Source organism: Diabrotica virgifera, chromosome 5 (genome assembly GCF_917563875.1).
Source record: "Diabrotica virgifera virgifera chromosome 5, PGI_DIABVI_V3a".
NCBI lineage: Eukaryota > Metazoa > Arthropoda > Insecta > Coleoptera > Chrysomelidae > Diabrotica > Diabrotica virgifera.
This window is the reverse complement of record NC_065447.1, coordinates 24,344,524-24,363,346: the sequence shown is the minus strand read 5'-3', so window position 1 is coordinate 24,363,346 and position 18,823 is coordinate 24,344,524. Positions and strand designations below refer to the sequence as shown.

At 31.8% G+C, this 18,823-nt stretch overlaps 1 protein-coding gene across 1 annotated transcript in view; it reads left to right on the top strand.

The window, feature by feature from the left end:
• Positions 1-5,541, top strand: part of LOC114329718 (gamma-aminobutyric acid receptor subunit beta-like) — a 46,651-nt gene extending 41,110 nt beyond the window's left edge. Inside the window, exons 7-9 of the mRNA XM_028278900.2 lie at positions 1,358-1,561; positions 4,144-4,365; positions 5,327-5,541. Of these exons, the coding sequence (XP_028134701.1) occupies positions 1,358-1,561; positions 4,144-4,365; positions 5,327-5,505 (605 nt within the window). The 3' untranslated portion in view covers positions 5,506-5,541. The remainder of the gene's footprint in view (positions 1-1,357; positions 1,562-4,143; positions 4,366-5,326) is intronic.
• The last annotated feature ends 13,282 nt before the right edge of the window (positions 5,542-18,823 follow it).

Here is an 18,823-nt window from a genome sequence, read left to right as displayed (position 1 = left end):
TAGGATGTTGCGAAAAGAACCCTCTCGTCCAAACTGCTTCACAAACAAACAAACAGGACTCGCTCGAATTCTCGACTCAGTTTTCTCTCTGCTCGATATCTTGTGCAAATCGATACCAATCGGCTACTCGTTCTAGACAGAAACAGGAATCTTCCTCGGTCCCAGGAAAATTAAATTCTCAACTCGGTCAACGATTTCGTTTTAACTTGATTCTGCTCGCAAAGGCCAACTTCACCACTTTACACTGACTTCCTACTTTTCAAAACTGGACTGCTGTCTCCAGATATGCATTACATAGTGCCTATTTTTCTCTCGTCAAAATCAGACTCAACACTCTCATGCCTTCCATCCATCATTTTTCACCAATCACAAAACATCCTTTCTACCCACTACACCCATATTATCATTTCTTAAGAACCAATTTAATTTGTACACAACTTTCCAATTTGTTAAATTCCGGGAGACATCAAATTACTTTCGTTGTTTCAAAATGATAAACAAACAACCTTACATTCTAAACTCAATAAATTTGTTTACCGCTTAACCTTCTTCGAATTTTTTATAAAATGTCTTATTGTCCATTGCAATGCGAAATAAAACTGTATTGTCTAATCTGACCGCACCATTATTTTAACTCCGTTCAAAAACCCATTAAGAGTCAACAGGTACCGAAACCGCGTTCCAAGATTGCGGCTGTAATTTTGAATATTTTTCGAGATATTTGGCACACGTATTCGTAATATAATAAAGAATGGCGGCACAGAGCCCAATTTGAAAAATATATTAATATGTGGAAATTATTCTGTCATTAAATACAATATTAAATACACTTTCTCCAAATAAACTTTTTTATCCGATGCCTAGATTTTGTGTCATTTTGGAACTACTAATGAAATAAAAAATTTTAGTAGTTCCAAAATGACACAAAATCTAGGCATCGGATAAAAAAGTTTATTTGAAGAAAGTGTATTTTTTGTACTTCTTAATGGCGGTACAGGCTCGTTTTTTAATATTGTATTTAATTACAGAGTAATTTCCACATATTAATATATTTTTGAAATTGGGCTCTGTACCGGCATTCTTTATTATATTACGAATACGTGTGCCAAATATCTCGAAAAATATTCAAAATTACAGCCGCAATCTTGGAACGCGTTTTTGCTACCTGTTGATCGCTACTGTATCACCTTAAGAAAACCACCTTCTTAACGATTTCACTTTCGGCGAAAACACTGATTACTAACTAAATTATCCTATTACAATTTTTGTTCATATACAGTGCGATGAAAATCTATAATTTCGTGGTCTCTGATATAAAAAATTATACAACAGTATTTTCTCAATTACTTTTTTTTAGGTATTACCACCGTTCTAACTATGACCACGATAAGCACTGGTGTTCGAAATTCTCTGCCTAGGATTAGCTACATTAAAGCAATAGACATTTACCTCGTTATGTGTTTTGTATTCGTTTTCGCAGCGTTACTGGAATATGCAGCTGTGAATTATACATATTGGGGAGCTAGGGCGAAAAAGAAGAAGCAACAGAACATAAGGATTGGTAAGATTGGTAGTATCGGTTTTTTATTGGCGTGCAAAATTTGTTTTTAATTTTCTCACCCCTGGGCGCCAATATTTCGACCCTAATAATAACAATAACATAAAGTGAACTCTCTTTTAAACCAACACATTTTTCACTAAAGAGTGAAGCAAACTCAATGCAACATCTTATATCAGTCATATTTTTTTTCTACGCCTCTGGATAACAAAACAACAAGACACCAAAACCCCATCTTCTTAACTGCAGAAGTTTGGCTCTGTTTCCTCTAGCTTCACTTGTCTTCCTGGAAACTACTCAAATTGCATACCCTCTTTCGTCTTCATGTACCATGTCCTTTTAGAACGATGCGCAATGGTTACTATTATAACTTTCTTAATTTTATTCATCGCAATCCTAAATAGCGTGCTTGTATCAATACCGTACCAATCTCGCAATGAAATCTTCTTCAACTTCTTCGTCCTGGACTGCGAATCTTTACCTGCTGTTTTTCCTTGCATAATATTTTGTAGTAACCAACAGCTGGGACCTATAATTACATGTCCTTTCTCTTTGTTAGTTCACCCTCTTTGAGGGAAAATACCTTCTTTGTTAGTTCAAAACAGTTCTGTGTGTTATGGTGAATCTCTCATGAGATCCGAAATTCCCAATCCACGACAAAATTTTATATTATAATATCCAATCCTCACCATTTATGGCTCTATCTCTCATTATCCCTCTGATTCCTTCTCTCCATTCTTATACTGGTCTTTATCTCCTTCTTTTATTCCGTGGAACATATTTTAAGGCCTGTCTTGGCCACCGTTCATCTTTCATTCGCATTACATGCCCGTACCATAAAAGTTGTTTGGATTCTATTATTACTACGGTATTGTAAATCCTTCCTGTTTTTCTTCTTATTTCTTCATCTGGGATGTGATCAAGTGTGGATGTCCGATACGCTCTTCTTAGATAGAACATTTCTACTACTTCTAGTTAATGTGGCAAATGGATTTAGTGTCCGTAGTCATAAACTCCAAACAAACAACAATACTTCCATTTTTTCTTTTCTTTCATTATCATTTGCCAACATTCAGATCCGAACATCAAAATTGGTTCTACAACCGACTTGTAGATTGTCATTTTTATTCGTAAACTAATTTCAGGAGACCAAAGTAACGAGTTTAATGAGACACTGTTGTATTTTCTTTCTGGAGGTTCCGCTTCGATGTTCATTCCTTCGGAATCACTATCCCTAGGTATTTAAACACTTCACATTTTTTTTTCATTCATGTTATTAAAATATTTGATATTTTACCTCATAATTGGTAATTTTATGTACAATGCAGAAACTTCCACAATGCAGCCACATCCAGAAAACTTCCGTGTTTCGTCCACTCAAAGCACATTCGCATATGGATGTACAAAGAAGGTCCATATTTATTTCAGCTGAAGTACGTTTAACATCGTACTTCAGAAAAACTTCAATTTAAAGGCCATGTACGTTAGAACTAAAACTGGAACTGTTTTGGACATCAAGTGGACGTCGTGTTATTAGTGAACTTTTAAAAGTGATTAAAGTAAGGTCTCGTTTTATCGGTGGATACGTTTTACAGAAAAGCGCATATAAAAAAATCGCATAAAAAAGACTTGACTTGCATTGAAAAAGTAGGGATACGTTCCGTATTTTTCTAAAATCGCATAAAATGGTGGACGTTTGTCCACCAAAAATTGTATGTGTTTGTTGTTTTTGTTTCTCTATTAGGCCAAATAAAATCTTAAAGAAGGAATTAAAAACGCAGACTAATGATATTGAAATTGCAAAAACCTCTTCTAATGAAACATAGAACAATTCTACTAGCCTATTTTTTTGTTATGTTGGTACATATGAACGTACTACTAAAATTTTTTATTTCATTACTAGTTCCAAAATGACACAAAATCTAGGCATGGGATAAAAAAGTTTATTTGAAGAAAGTGTATTTTTTTGTTCTTCTTAATGGCGGTACAGGCTCGTTTTTTAATATTGTATTTAATTACAGAGTAATTTCCACATATTAATATATTTTTCAAATTGGGCTCTGTACCGCCATTCTTTATTATATTACGAATACGTGTGCCAAATATCTCGAAAAAATATTCAAAATTACAGCCGCAATCTTGGAACGCGTTTTGGCTACCTGTTGATCGCTACTGTATCACCTTAATTAAATGTTTCAATCCAGAAATCAAAATGTGCTATTTATTATACTGCAACTTGATATCAGCAACATTTAAACTCTTAAATACTTAAACATTTAAATTTAATTTCAAAAGAAATACAGGTTATACCTTTCAATGCAAAACTCAGATTAATGTAATAGCTACATGCTACATCATGTAACAAGGGGAATGCCCGAATTGCAAACCCTCAGATTAATGACATCTGGATGGGAATAGTTAATATTAATTATACTAGTTATTAATAATATAAATTTTTACATGAAATACAAACCGCATAACTTCAAAATCGCATTAAAAAAATCCGCATAAAAAGAAACCTTACTGTATATACTTTAGATAATCTTAATATCTTAAATAGTAATTAATGGTAGATACATTTTCAGATGCAAGAGAAACGTTAACTAGATCGAGTCCTTCTAATGAAGATATAATAGAATTGAGAGACTTGAGAATGAGTCCTATTCCCTCGATAAGAAATAGATATAGTCCATCATATTGGTATACCGTAGACTTACCCAGTCTACCTCCTAGTTACCGGATGAGAAGAACACATTCTCCTTATATGTACAGAAACGCTGCAGGGTTTAGATATAGAAGAACTCGAGGTAAATTTTAGGTATCAGTATATTGTTATAGGTATTAAGGTACATATCCATACAAGGGTGAACCGCGCTCGGTGTAGCTGCTATGTGAAGCTGTTACACCGAGCGCGGATCACCCGTGTATGGATACGTACCTTTATGTGATTATGGCGTGGCATCCTTCTACTGGGTTGTCCCTTATTTTCCTGTCCATTATAGTTATTATCCAATCTACTTGTGACAACCAGTTAGACAGAGATCCCAGTATACTAAAGTCGGAAGTCAGAAAAGCAATACAGCAAGTCAAAACCAATAAAGCACCTGGACCAGGTCAAATCCCTGCTGAGATACTTTACTTAAACTTTTGGACGAAGAAAACATGATCTATTTAACCACTTTCTTTAACAAAATTTACAACGAATGAAAAATACCAGATGATTGGTTGGAGTCACTGTTTATAACATTGCTAAAGAATACCAGCTCCACCAAATGCAGCGATTTTAGACTAATCAGTTTGATGAGTCACGAAGATACCTTTACGAATTAGGAATTATACATCTCGTCTACTCATAAACGCCATAAAGAGGACAAAAATAGAATACGGCCATATAATCAGAGAACCTAAATACCATCTACTTTGCTTTATAATACGAAGGAAAAGTGGAGGGAAAGAGATGGATTAGTCGAAAGAAACTTGGAAACTTGAATCATGACTGCGTGATATTAGACAACGGTGCCTCCGCAGTAGAAGAATTATTACATGGCGGTGATGATGGCATGAATAATCTAGAGGTGTTGGAATATAGCACCAATTTGTACTTTACCTAATATCATATCCATTTTTTCAAACCAAAATTAGTCAGATTTAGCTCGTAAAGTAAAAGAAACGTTTGAAAAAAAAATTGTAGAGCTGTTCAGATTGACTAACACATCACTTAAACGATGCCAACGCTTAATGATCACTTATTTATTTTCTTATTTTTAGGAAATGTTGTAAATCAAAGAAAGGTGATAAATGCGCTGAGAAAAGCAGCATCAATCCTCAAACCGTCCTTACCAAAAATTAGAAACGTCAATGTGATCGACAAGTATTCAAGAATCGTCTTTCCTGTAATGTTTTTATTATTTAACATCGGATATTGGGCGTACTATTTTGTAGAATAAACGTTATACTCTCGTATTAGTATGTAGAAAAAAATTAGTAAAAAATATAATATTTGAATAGTAAAATTTGTTTATATTCAATCGTTTCATTGTTTGAAATTAACATTGTTGAATGTATTCTGACTTCTTTTTATTTTGCTGGGATATTTTTATTAAGTTTTGTAGTACTAAGATGATTTTATTATTTTTAAAGTTTTAATAGTCCAGAAAGCCACTGCGCATCCGCTAGGAAAAATATTCTAATTCGGATTTTTTGCACAATCTTACTCAAAAAGGACTCCTTTTAACAAATTTGCATGTTGCCAGGACCAAAAGGTGGTCAAAAATTTTTTAAACTTTTTTTTGTTTTTTTCCTAAAATTATTTTTTTTTGCATAGAAAAAAGTTTTTTTAGGTTTTTTGGATCATTCCAAACAGAAAAGGTCTTTAGTGACTTTTCTCTAGAAATGATAGTTTTTGACATATATAAGCAATTAAAAATTGAAAAATTGAGAAATCGACCATTTTTAACCCTCAAAAACTATATGAAAAACTGAAAATTTGAATGTTGCCAAGATAGGTTGATATTATTTAAACATGGATTGATGAAATCCCGAAGAGTTTTTTGCAATACAATATTCAAAACTCCTTTGTTTTTTAATTGATAATCAAGCGTGCGCGACACTATTTTCCACCGACAGTATGGTGCAAATGAAAGGAATAAATTCGTTATTTCGTAAACCGGCGACTTTAAGGAAAAATCCCGAAACAGATCGATTTTTATTTTTAAGTTATGATATTGTGGCATATATGGTATACTAGTGACGTCATCCATCTGGACGTAATGACGTAATCGATGATTTTTTTAAATGAGAATAGTGGTCATGTGCTAGCTCATTTGAAAGGTTATTCAATTCTCTATTCAGTAATATAAACACTTACATAATTATTTATACAAGGTGTCCAAAAAATTTTTATTAAATTAAATTATTTGACAAAAAAAGAAGTAGAAGAACACCCTGTATAAATAATTATGTAAATGTTTTCATTACTGAATAGATAATTGAAGAACCTTTCAAATGAGCTACCACACGACCCCTATTCTCATTTAAAAAATCATCGATTACGTCATCACGCCCAGACGGATGACGTCACTAGTATACCATATATGCCACAATATCATAACTTAAAAATAAAAATCGACCTGTTTCGGGATTTTTCCTTAAAGTCGCCGGTTTACGAAATAACGAATTTATTCCTTTCATTTGCACCATACTGTCGGTGGAAAATAGTGTCGCGCACGCTTGATTATTATCAATTAAAAAACAAAGGAGTTTTGAATAATGTATTGAAAAAAACTGTTCGGGATTTCATCAATCGATGTTTAAAGAATATCTACCTACCTTGGCAACATTCAAATTTTCAGTTTTTCACATTGTTTTTGAGGGTTAAAAATGGCCGATTTCGCAATTTTTCAATTTTTAATCGCTTATATGTCAAAAATTATCATTTTTAGAGAAAAGTCACTAAAGATCTTTTCTGTTTGGAATGATCCAAAAAAACCTAAAAAAACTTTTTTCCATGCAAAAAAAAATTTTTAGGAAAAAACAAAAAAAAAACGTTTAAAAAATTTTTGACTACCTTTTGGTCCTGGCAACATGCAAATTTGTTAAAAGGAGTCCTTTTTGAGTAATATTGTGCAAAAAATTCGAATTAGAATATTTTTCCTAGCGGATGCGCAGTGGCTTTCTGGACTATAAAGTTTTCTATAATGTATATTAAGCACTAGAAACTTTGCCATTGATAAAAAAATATATAAACAAAACAAGCATAATAACATAATAACCCATAAAATCAGAATAATATGCTATCAGACAAAGGCTAACAAAACTTTCATTAGAGAGAAGGAGACGAAATTTAACATATTGTTGGAGATATGAGCACACGGCATGAGCGATATTGTAACATTTCTAAAAAGTCAAAGACTGTCATGGCTGGGACATGTACAGAGACAAGAAGATAAGGAAACGGCAAAGACGCTATTACAGTTGAAGCCGGTAGGAGGACGAAATAAAGGAAGGCCTAGAACGAAATTGTTGAATGACGTGGAAGACGAACTGAAAATTATAAATTTAAGACAATAGAGAAAGACACAAGAGAGGTCTGAATGGAAGGACTCCGGTATTAAAGTACTCCGGTATTAAAGTATACAACCATTTGCCCACTGGGATTAAAGCACTTTCAATATGTAAGTTTAAAAAAAATTAAAAAATTGTTAGGTCAATATGTTTTTTATAGTCTGGATGAATTCTTTTTAATAAATTTTAATGATCTAGACGGTTCCAACGCTTAGGCTAAAATCACATATTGTTCTTGTATAAATATTTTTGTTAAAATTATATTTAATGTAAATTTGTGATTTTTTGGAATAAAGATAACTAATTAAGGACATAGCCAGACAGGCAAAGACCCATCCAGGGTTATGATGCCAAAAAAAGAAGAATAACATACAGTTAATTTATAACACAAATATGAAAGACACGAATGCGAAAGATATACTATACAAGGGGCAGGGCCGTCTTAACCCGGGGGTGCAAGGGGTGCGAGGCACCCGGGCGCCAAGTCCAAGGGGCGCAAGCTGAAAACTTGTTAGGCTCAAACTTGCGCTTTTTGTCCTTAAAAAAACTACAAATAACAAAAACATACAAGTGCACTTTCGATATTTTTTACAAAGGCTATTAATGCTTACTACACCTACGATATGGAAATGAAATATGAAACCCATTTAGATTATTCCGACAATAATTTCAAAAAGGTGACGCGTACACTATTTTGACCAATATTGAATGTCGAGTGACAATGAATCACCGTCTTGTAAGATTTGAAATGTTGAGGGAACATAATTATAATTTTTCTTTCATGGAAAGTATATTGTTTTGGAGAAACTCCGAAGAAAACCTAAAAAACAACACAATGTTTAAATTTACAAAAAAAACTAGCGCTTGGAAGTAGATCTGATATAGATGGTGAAAATCTATTCCGTGAGTTAGAATAATTGTTACCAATATTTTAACTCATTATTTACTTTCCGTTTTCCCAAATATTTCTACATTCTAAGAATATATTTAACAATTCCAGATAAATAGCTGAAGGAGAAAGATTTTTTCTAAACTTAAATTGATCAAAAATAATTGGCTTTAATAAGTACCTATAAAAAAGCAAGTAAAAATAGATATCACCGAAGCAATAAAAACTTTTGCCAACTTAAAAGCTAGAAAAGTAGACTTAGAATAATTGTTACCAATATTTTAACTCATTATTTACTTTCCGTTTTCCCAAATGTTTCTACATTCTAAGAATATATTTAACAATTCCAGATAAATAGCTGAAGGAGAAAGATTTTTTCTAAACTTAAATTGATCAAAAATAATTGGCTTTAATAAGTACCTATAAAAAAGCAAGTAAAAATAGATATCACCGAAGCAATAAAAACTTTTGCCAACTTAAAAGCTAGAAAAGTAGACTTTGGTATACTTTGAAAAAATATGGTATAGTTTATAAGATTGATCTTTTTTGAATACTGAAACGCTGAAACCATGTTTTTTAATATACAAGGTGGGGCAAAGAAAACAGTCCACCTCGATATTTGGCAGTAGTTATTAGATTTTAAGGAAATGCAGAAACATTCCGATTTTTATTTTTATATTACAATTTTTTGGCATATACTTCATACTGGTGACTTCATCCATCTGAGCGTGATGACGTAATCGATCATTTGTTTTAAATGGGAATAGAGGTTGTGCGTAGCTCATTTGAAAGAGTGTTCAATTCCCTATTCAGTAATATAAACATTAATATCATTATTTATACAGGGTGGCCAAAAAATAATTTTTGAATTAAATTAATTGACGCAAAAAGAAGAATATATGGAATTTATTTAACTCAAAATACATGTCATACACTTATACTGCTGTCAAAAAAATGTTTATTTCACAAAGAAACATTACTTTTCGCTTAAATGAAATCACAAACAGCTTCCCACATACCTTTTGGCAGTTTAAACATTTAATTTATGCAAAAAGCAACGTTTATTTTGCCAAATAAACATGATTTTCTATTTTCTCACAGCAATAGAATGTATTTTAAGTTAAATAAATTACATACATTCTTCTTTTTCTGCCAATTAATTTAATTCAAAAATTATTTTTTTGTCCAACCCTGTATAAATAAAGATATTAATGTTTATATTGCTGAATAGAGAATTGAACATCCTTTCAAATGAGCTACCACACATGACCCCTATTCCGATTTAAAAAATCATCGATTACGTCATCACGCCGAGATGGATGACGTCACTAGTATGAAATGTATATCAAACAATTGTAATTTAAAAATAGAAATTGACCTATTTCGGCATTTCCTTAAAATCTAATAACTACTGTCAAATATCGAGGTGGACTCTTTTATTTGGCCCACCCTGTATAAATAAAGAAAGCAAACATAATTAGTTTTAATTTTAGCGTACCTATAACCTATAATATAACTTTCTGACAAAAGGGGGCGCAAAGATGAGTCTTGCACCCCGGCGCCGCGTATGGTTAAGACGGCCCTGACAAGGGGCAAGCCAGGTTTCCCCAACACGACTCTACCTTATCGGCAGAGTCTACGGGAAGTGTAAGTATAAACTGAAGCTGTAATTACAAAAAAGAAATATGTATGTCTTTGTACTCACTTTGTAACGCTCAAAAAATGACGGGATCTGGATTTCAATGCATTCTTTTTTATAATTCTCGTATCAAAGTTACGCGCGTGAAGTTAGTCGTATTGATGACAGTTGGAGAAACATGGGCGACCAATGAACTGTCAATAGGGCTTTTCATCGATTTTCATTTGTTTCGAGCTTCTGTCATGTGTCACATAATATTAATATATCTACGCCATACGTCTTTGGTTTGTATCATTGTTATATACCAATAACGTATGACGTAGATATATTAATATTGTGTGCCACATGACAGAAGCTGGAAACAAATGACTGTAAATGAAAAGCCCTATACGCTGTGAGCTCGTAGGTAGAGGGAATAATTAAAAATTCGCGAGCGCCAGTAGTGACAAGTTTGTAAACCTTTACTGGAAATTTGCTTTTTGACGTTCTGCATTAAGAGTTGCATATTATAGCTTTTAAATGTCTCACGAAAGTTGTATTAAAGAGTGTCGAAATACTGGTTACAATAGTAACTGTGTATTCTACAACTTTCCTGTAGCTAAGCATAAGGTGATTCAACGACAAAAATGGATTGATGCCATTTGAAAAAAATAAGTAAACACAATTTTAATTTTAAAACGGTAGAAAAATTTGAGCTAAAGGATCAGTTAGCACACTCTCGAATTTTGACGGTTTCAATTTTACAATCCAATCCTGAAACAAAATTTGAATGCGTGAAGATAACGACCAATCACAGCAAACGCAGGATGCCGTTAACTGTCATTTATAAGTTAATATTTAAGAAATATTATACTAAAATTATATTAAATTATTATACTTTTTTGCAGAATAAATTTTTTCTAATATTAGTTGTCGTCAACATAAACGTCAAAACGATAAGCAAAATCTTAAAAATAATCATAATGAATAATAAATTCTGTACTTACTGCTATTAATTATCGATTACAATCCAATTACTTCTTTACGTTGTAAATATTACACGATAAGAATTAAATAATAAGTTTGAAACAACTATTATTTGCTTTTCTACTGTCCTCTTTAAAATTCCGGCCGAAATAGGAACACTAGTCAACCGTTAGATGGCGATAGCAGCCATACCAGCGAAACTCACAGAGTATAGGCAACACTTTTTTCTTTCCAGAAAATTTCCGGTAAAAGTTATACTAGTAATCCTGTAGGTAGATGGCGATACCAGCGAAGCTCGGAGCGGATACGGATGGAATGGCCCCGTCTCATCAGAGACATGTAAAAGGATAGACTTGGCTAGGGATATTCTTATTATTATTAAATATAAATTTTATTATTATTAAATATACATATCTTCAGTGGAGTGAGCAAAGATAACAGAGCTAAGAGAGGAGTCTCTATTGCTATTCGAAAAAATCTTAAAAATAATATTAAATCGTGGACTGAAGTAAATGAACAACTGCTGATGCTGGAAATGAAAAAGAATGGGCACAATATCGTAACTGTCGGAGTTTATGCCCCAAATGAAGATGCAGATCCACAAAGTAAAGACGATTTCTACGACAAGATGAATGAAATAATCTCTCAAGTTAAAGAAAACTGAAATCTATGTACTAGGAGATTTAAACGGCAGAGTAGGTATAGAAGAAAATAATAGAGTCGTAGGAAGATATGGGGAACAAATAACCAATGACAACGGAATGCGTCTTAGAGATTTTTGTGAAACAATGTGTCTCAAAATTATGAATGGATTTTTTCCACAAATTTACATGGATACAACCTACTAGAAATCTGCGCTCGATAATCGACTATGTAATTCAACGTCAAACTTCCCAGCTGAAAACCACTGATGTAAGGGTATACCGTGGATCAGAATGTGGATCCGATCAACGTTTACTTATGGCCAACGTGATAGTTAACTATCGCAAAAACAATAATACTTAGGTACAGAATATAGAAAATGGACAAGAACTAAGATCTCCTAAATATAATCTAGAAAGCTTAAAAGAAGATTCAACGAAATTTCTTTATAAATTAGGACTGACCACAAAATTACAAAATGTGGGACGAGAAAATATAACAGCGGAAGAATTATACCAGCAAATTAAAAAATACATTCATGAGGCTGCAAGTGAAGCGTTGGGGTATAAAGACAAACATGAAACAAAAAATAAAGAATGGTGGTCGGAGAATATGCAAACGTTAGTAAACAAGAAGAAAACTGCTTATCAGAAATGGATGTCAACAAGAAAGGAGGAAGATCACAAGAGATATGCAGCTTTAAATCGAGATGTAAAAAGAGAAGTAGTGAAAAGTAAAAATGAGATGTGGGACCGAAAATGCGCAGAAGTGGATAGGTATATGGGTGGAACAAGAGTTGGGCAAGCGTGGAAGGTAATAAAGTCTCTCCGGAGGGAAGGAAAGGAAAAATCTAACATAAATTTAATAGATCTGAAACAGTGGAAACACCATTATGAGGTCTTACTGACAGAAGATAGATGTAATTTCCAAGAGATCGAAATGGAAGAATTATCCGAACATACACAAATAGTTGAGATAACAACCGGAGAGTTAAGCGAGGCCCTCAAGAGATCTAAAAACGATAAAGCAGCAGGACCTGGAGACATCCCAATTGATTAATTATTTATATGGGAAATAAGCCACAATTAAAATGAAAAAAATAATTTTATTAACGTTTCGACGCCCAAATCGGGTGCCGTTGTCAAAATACAAAATATTACTAAATAAACAAAAATGTTGTTGCTAAGCAAAAAAATTCTTCTAATAATTTATTTAATCTGACTCATTTATATTGGCAATTTAGACATATATTATACATTTTAAAGTAGAAGACTTTAAAATGATATTGCCAATATTTATGAGTTGCGTTCCTGGGACGACTTACTGAAAGATAGTTCATTCGATTACATGAAATCAACCCAAATTACAAATCAAATCAAAGTGGAGAAAATATCCCAGTGTCTACCAACTCATGAAAAAGAACAATATAGGGTACTATGTAAACTTGAATTGGAAAAGTCTAATCAAATTAAACAGAACATCAGCAAAGAGGAAATGAAAGCTTTAAAAACTTTAAGAAATGATGACTCCATAACAATCCTACCAGCGGATAAAGGCAATGCAACTGTAATAATGAATAAAATACAATATGAGGACAAAATTACAGATCTAATTACAAATGGACCTTATAGCAAATTAACGAAGGATCCAACGAAGACACGGGAAAACAAAATATATAGAACTTTATTCAAATTTAAAAATGATCTAACATACTATCAAAGAAAATTAATGACCCCTCACTACAGTAAGACACCACATTTTTATGGAGTGCCGAAAATGCATAAAGCGAACATACCACTTAGACCCATTTGTAGTACCATCAATTCTCCTTGTAGTGAACTATCAAAATTCTTATTAAACATTCTAAAACCATTTGCTAATAATGATGACACTTTTATAAAAAATACAAAACATTTTTTAAACAAATTATCAACTATTGAATTTAATCCAAATAATATTTTAGTAAGTTTTGACATAAACAGTTTATTTACAAATGTACCATTAGATAAAACTTTAAACATAATCAAAACGAAATTAGAGAATGATAATACATTGGCAACTAGGACAAGACTAAATGTATCAGCTATAATGGAGTTATTGACATTATGTACCAATAATACCTATTTTCAACTAAACAATGAATTCTATAAACAAAATTTTGGTCTAGCAATGGGCTCTTCTTTATCTCCATTATTGGCTAATATATTTATGGGGGATTTCGAAACTAATATTATTTCTGAACAAAATTTAAAACCCACAGTATGGTGGAGATATGTAGATGATGTGTTTTCAATATGGCCTCATAAATCAGAATTATTGGATACGTTCCTGAATATTATAAACGATCAAGAAGAGACAATAAAATTTGCAATGGAAAAGGAATACAATAACAGCCTACCTTTCCTCGATGTGTTGATCTCAAAGAAGGATATTGGATATGAGACTCAAGTGTATAGAAAATCAACACACACCAACAGATACCTCAATTACAAGTCAAATCACAACATCAACGTTAAAAAGGGAATCATTAAATCCTTATATGATAGAGCCAAAATTACTTGTTCTAACGAAAATTCCTTTTTAGCAGAAAAACAATTGTTAACATCTGTTTTATTAAAAAATGATTATCCTTTATCGTTTATAAATAAGGAATTGTCAAGATTGGATCGAATGGAACAGAACAACTTAGAACGCGATCCTACAACATTCACAAGAAATAATACGAGGAAAATATCAATACCATATATAAAAGGACTATCCGAGAAACTTAAAACAATAGGAAATAAATTCAACATTTCAACAACATCCAAAACAACAAACACATTGAGATCTATTTTATCTAAAACTAAACCTAACAATGATCAAGAAAGAACAAAGAATTGCATTTATAAAATACCTTGTGAATGCGAACAATTTTATTTAGGTGAGACATCAAGACCATTAGACGTTAGAATAAGTGAACATCAATATTATATTAAAAATAGAGAATTTGATAGATCTCAAATATGTCAACACGCATGGGATAATGAACATAGAGTTCAGTGGAGAGATTCAAGTATAGTCCTGAAAGAATCAGATAGTAAAAAGAGAAAAATCAAAGAAGCGGCTCTAATTCTGCTAAATGAAACCAATTGTGTCGCAAATTCCTCGGTAGAATGCAGTAGGATGTGGTTGCCCATACTGAAAGAGGAAGTCAACAGAAAGAAAATACCAAGATTAGTAAGTCAATAACATCGAGCTGGTACATATTTTATATTTTAGTATTACTATATATCTAGTAATATTAATATTATTTATAATTTAAACATGTTACAAGTCAGAATTTGGTATTATTTTTTGAGAGTAAATTAAATGTAAAACCAAATACTTACGATGTCGGGATAGTATCACAGGTTTTTTCCTGGTTTTCCCTTGTGATTTACTATGAAGTCTCTAACGCGAGAATTTTACTGTCGTTGCATTTGGTTGTCTTTTTAAAGACAGATCACATGCTATAATTTTTTTGTGACGGATATTCTTGAGTTGGGGTTGATTTCATGTAATCGAATGAACTATCTTTCAGTAAGTCGTCCCAGGAACGCAACTCATAAATATTGGCAATATCATTTTAAAGTCTTCTACTTTAAAATGTATAATATATGTCTAAATTGCCAATATAAATAAGTCAGATTAAATAAATTATTAGAAGAATTTTTTTGCTTAGCAACAACATTTTTGTTTATTTAGTAATATTTTGTATTTTGACAACGGCACCTGATTTGGGCGTCGAAACGTTAATAAAATTATTTTTTTCATTTTAATTGTGGCTTATTTCCCATATAAATAATTAATCATAAAAATGCCACAAGGAAATAGCTTCAGAACAACATTAAGAAACCGGTATGGGCCTATCGTGTGTCAAAATTTTAGGAAATTGGAAACCTTCTACGAGAAACTGGCAGATTGTCAAAATTCAATAAAATTTTTAAGAAGATGTAGAAATAACAACATAATACCAAAGGGCTTGAGGTTACGGCCAGCATACTCAAGCAGAAGACTCCAAAATATTCTACATAGAGCCAGTTTGTCGATGATCCGGGAAAGGTTGCAATTTCACAGGTCAAATTTATTTTTTATCGAACAAGACATCGTAAGTATTGAAGATTTACTTTTCGGAATGATATCAAATTCTGATTTTGATCGAATTATTTCTAGTTTACACATAATTTATGAAAATTCATATCAGAAACAAAGAAATATACATTTAAATAAATTTAATAATCTTTTAGAACAAAATAGTTTACATACTTTTGATAACCTAAATAGAAATAATGACATATTAGCGACAGTTGTCAATCTATCAAATAGACATTTAAATGCAACGGAAAATTTGGTATTGTCAAAAGGTTTAAACTATGCTGTTACTCATCCATCTATTCCAAAATTAGATATAATCAGCTCAGTGGAGAAAATATCCCAGTGTCTACCAACTCATGAAAAAGAACAATATAGGGTACTATGTAAACTTGAATTGGAAAAGTCTAATCAAATTAAACAGAACATCAGCAAAGAGGAAATGAAAGCTTTAAAAACTTTAAGAAATGATGACTCCATAACAATCCTACCAGCGGATAAAGGCAATGCAACTGTAATAATGAATAAAATACAATATGAGGACAAAATTACAGATCTAATTACAAATGGACCTTATAGCAAATTAACGAAGGATCCAACGAAGACACTGGAAAACAAAATATATAGAACTTTATTCAAATTTAAAAATGATCTAACATACTATCAAAGAAAATTAATGACACCTCACTACAGTAAGACACCACATTTTTATGGAGTGCCGAAAATGCATAAAGCGAACATACCACTTAGACCCATTTGTAGTACCATCAATTCTCCTTGTAGTGAACTATCAAAATTCTTATTAAACACTCTAAAACCATTTGCTAATAATGATGACACTTTTATAAAAAATACAAAACATTTTTTAAACAAATTATCAACTATTGAATTTAATCCAAATAATATTTTAGTAAGTTTTGACATAAACAGTTTATTTACAAATGTACCATTAGATAAAACTTTAAACATAATCAAAACGAAATTAGAGAATGATAATACATTGGCAACTAGGACAAGACTAAATGTATCAGCTATAATGGAGTTATTGACATTATATACCAATAATACCTATTTTCAACTAAACAATGAATTCTATAAACAAAATTTTGGTCTAGCAATGGGCTCTTCTTTATCTCCATTATTGGCTAATATATTTATGGGGGATTTCGAAACTAATATTATTTCTAAACAAAATTTAAAACCCACAGTATGGTGGAGATATGTAGATGATGTGTTTTCAATATGGCCTCATAAATGAGAATTATTGGATACGTTCCTGAATATTATAAACGATCAAGAAGAGACAATAAAATTTACAATGGAAAAGGAATACAATAACAGCCTACCTTTCCTCGATGTGTTGATCTCAAAGAAGGATATTGGATATGAGACTCAAGTGTATAGAAAATCAACACACACCAACAGATACCTCAATTACAAGTCAAATCACAACATCAACGTTAAAAAAGGGAATCATTAAATCCTTATATGATAGAGCCAAAATTACTTGTTCTAACGAAAATTCCTTTTTAGCAGAAAAACAATTGTTAACATCTGTTTTATTAAAAAATGATTATCCTTTATCGTTTATAAATAAGGAATTGTCAAGATTGGATCGAATGGAACAGAACAACTTAGAACGGGATCCTACAACATTCACAAGAAATAATACGAGGAAAATATCAATACCATATATAAAAGGACTATCCGAGAAACTTAAAACAATAGGAAATAAATTCAACATTTCAACAACATTCAAAACAACAAACACATTGAGATCTATTTTATCTAAAACTAAACCTAACAATGATCAAGAAAGAACAAAGAATTGCATTTATAAAATACCTTGTGAATGCGAACAATTTTATTTAGGTGAGACATCAAGACCATTAGACGTTAGAATAAGTGAACATCAATCTTATATTAAAAATAGAGAATTTGATAGATCTCAAATATGTCAACACGCATGAGATAATGAACATAGAGTTCAGTGGAGAGATTCAAGTATAGTCCTGAAAGAATCAGATAGTAAAAAGAGAAAAATCAAAGAAGCGGCTCTAATTCTGCTAAATGAAACCAATTGTGTCGCAAATTCCTCGGTAGAATGCAGTAGGATGTGGTTGCCCATACTGAAAGAGGAAGTCAACAGAAAGAAAATACCAAGATTAGTAAGTCAATAACATCGAGCTGGTACATATTTTATATTTTAGTATTACTATATATCTAGTATTATTAATATTATTTATAATTTAAACATGTTACAAGTCAGAATTTGGTATTATTTTTTGAGAGTAAATTAAATGTAAGACCAAATACTTACGATGTCGGGATAGTATCACAAGTTTTTTTCCTGGTTTTCCCTTGTGATTTACTATGAAGTCTCTAACGCGAGAATTTTACTGTCGTTGCATTTGGTTGTCTTTTTAAAGACAGATCACATGCTATAATTTTTTTGTGACGGATATTCTTGAGTTGGGGTTGATTTCATGTAATCGAATGAACTATCTTTCAGTAAGTCGTCCCAGGAACGCAACTCATAAATATTGGCAATATCATTTTAAAGTCTTCTACTTTAAAATGTATAATATATGTCTAAATTGCCAATATAAATGAGTCAGATTAAATAAATTATTAGAAGAATTTTTTTGCTTAGCAACAACATTTTTGTTTATTTAGTAATATTTTGTATTTTGACAACGGCACCCGATTTGGGCGTCGAAACGTTAATAAAATTATTTTTTTCATTTTAATTGTGGCTTATTTCCCATATAAATAATTAATCATAAAAATGCCACAAGGAAATAGCTTCAGAACAACATCCCAATTGAGTTGGTAAAGTATGGACCAAACATATTACATGAGATGTTGGTTCAACTATTTAATAAATGCTTAAAAGGACAAAATATCCCTGATGATTGGAATGTTGGATACATCAGCTCAGAATACAAGAAAG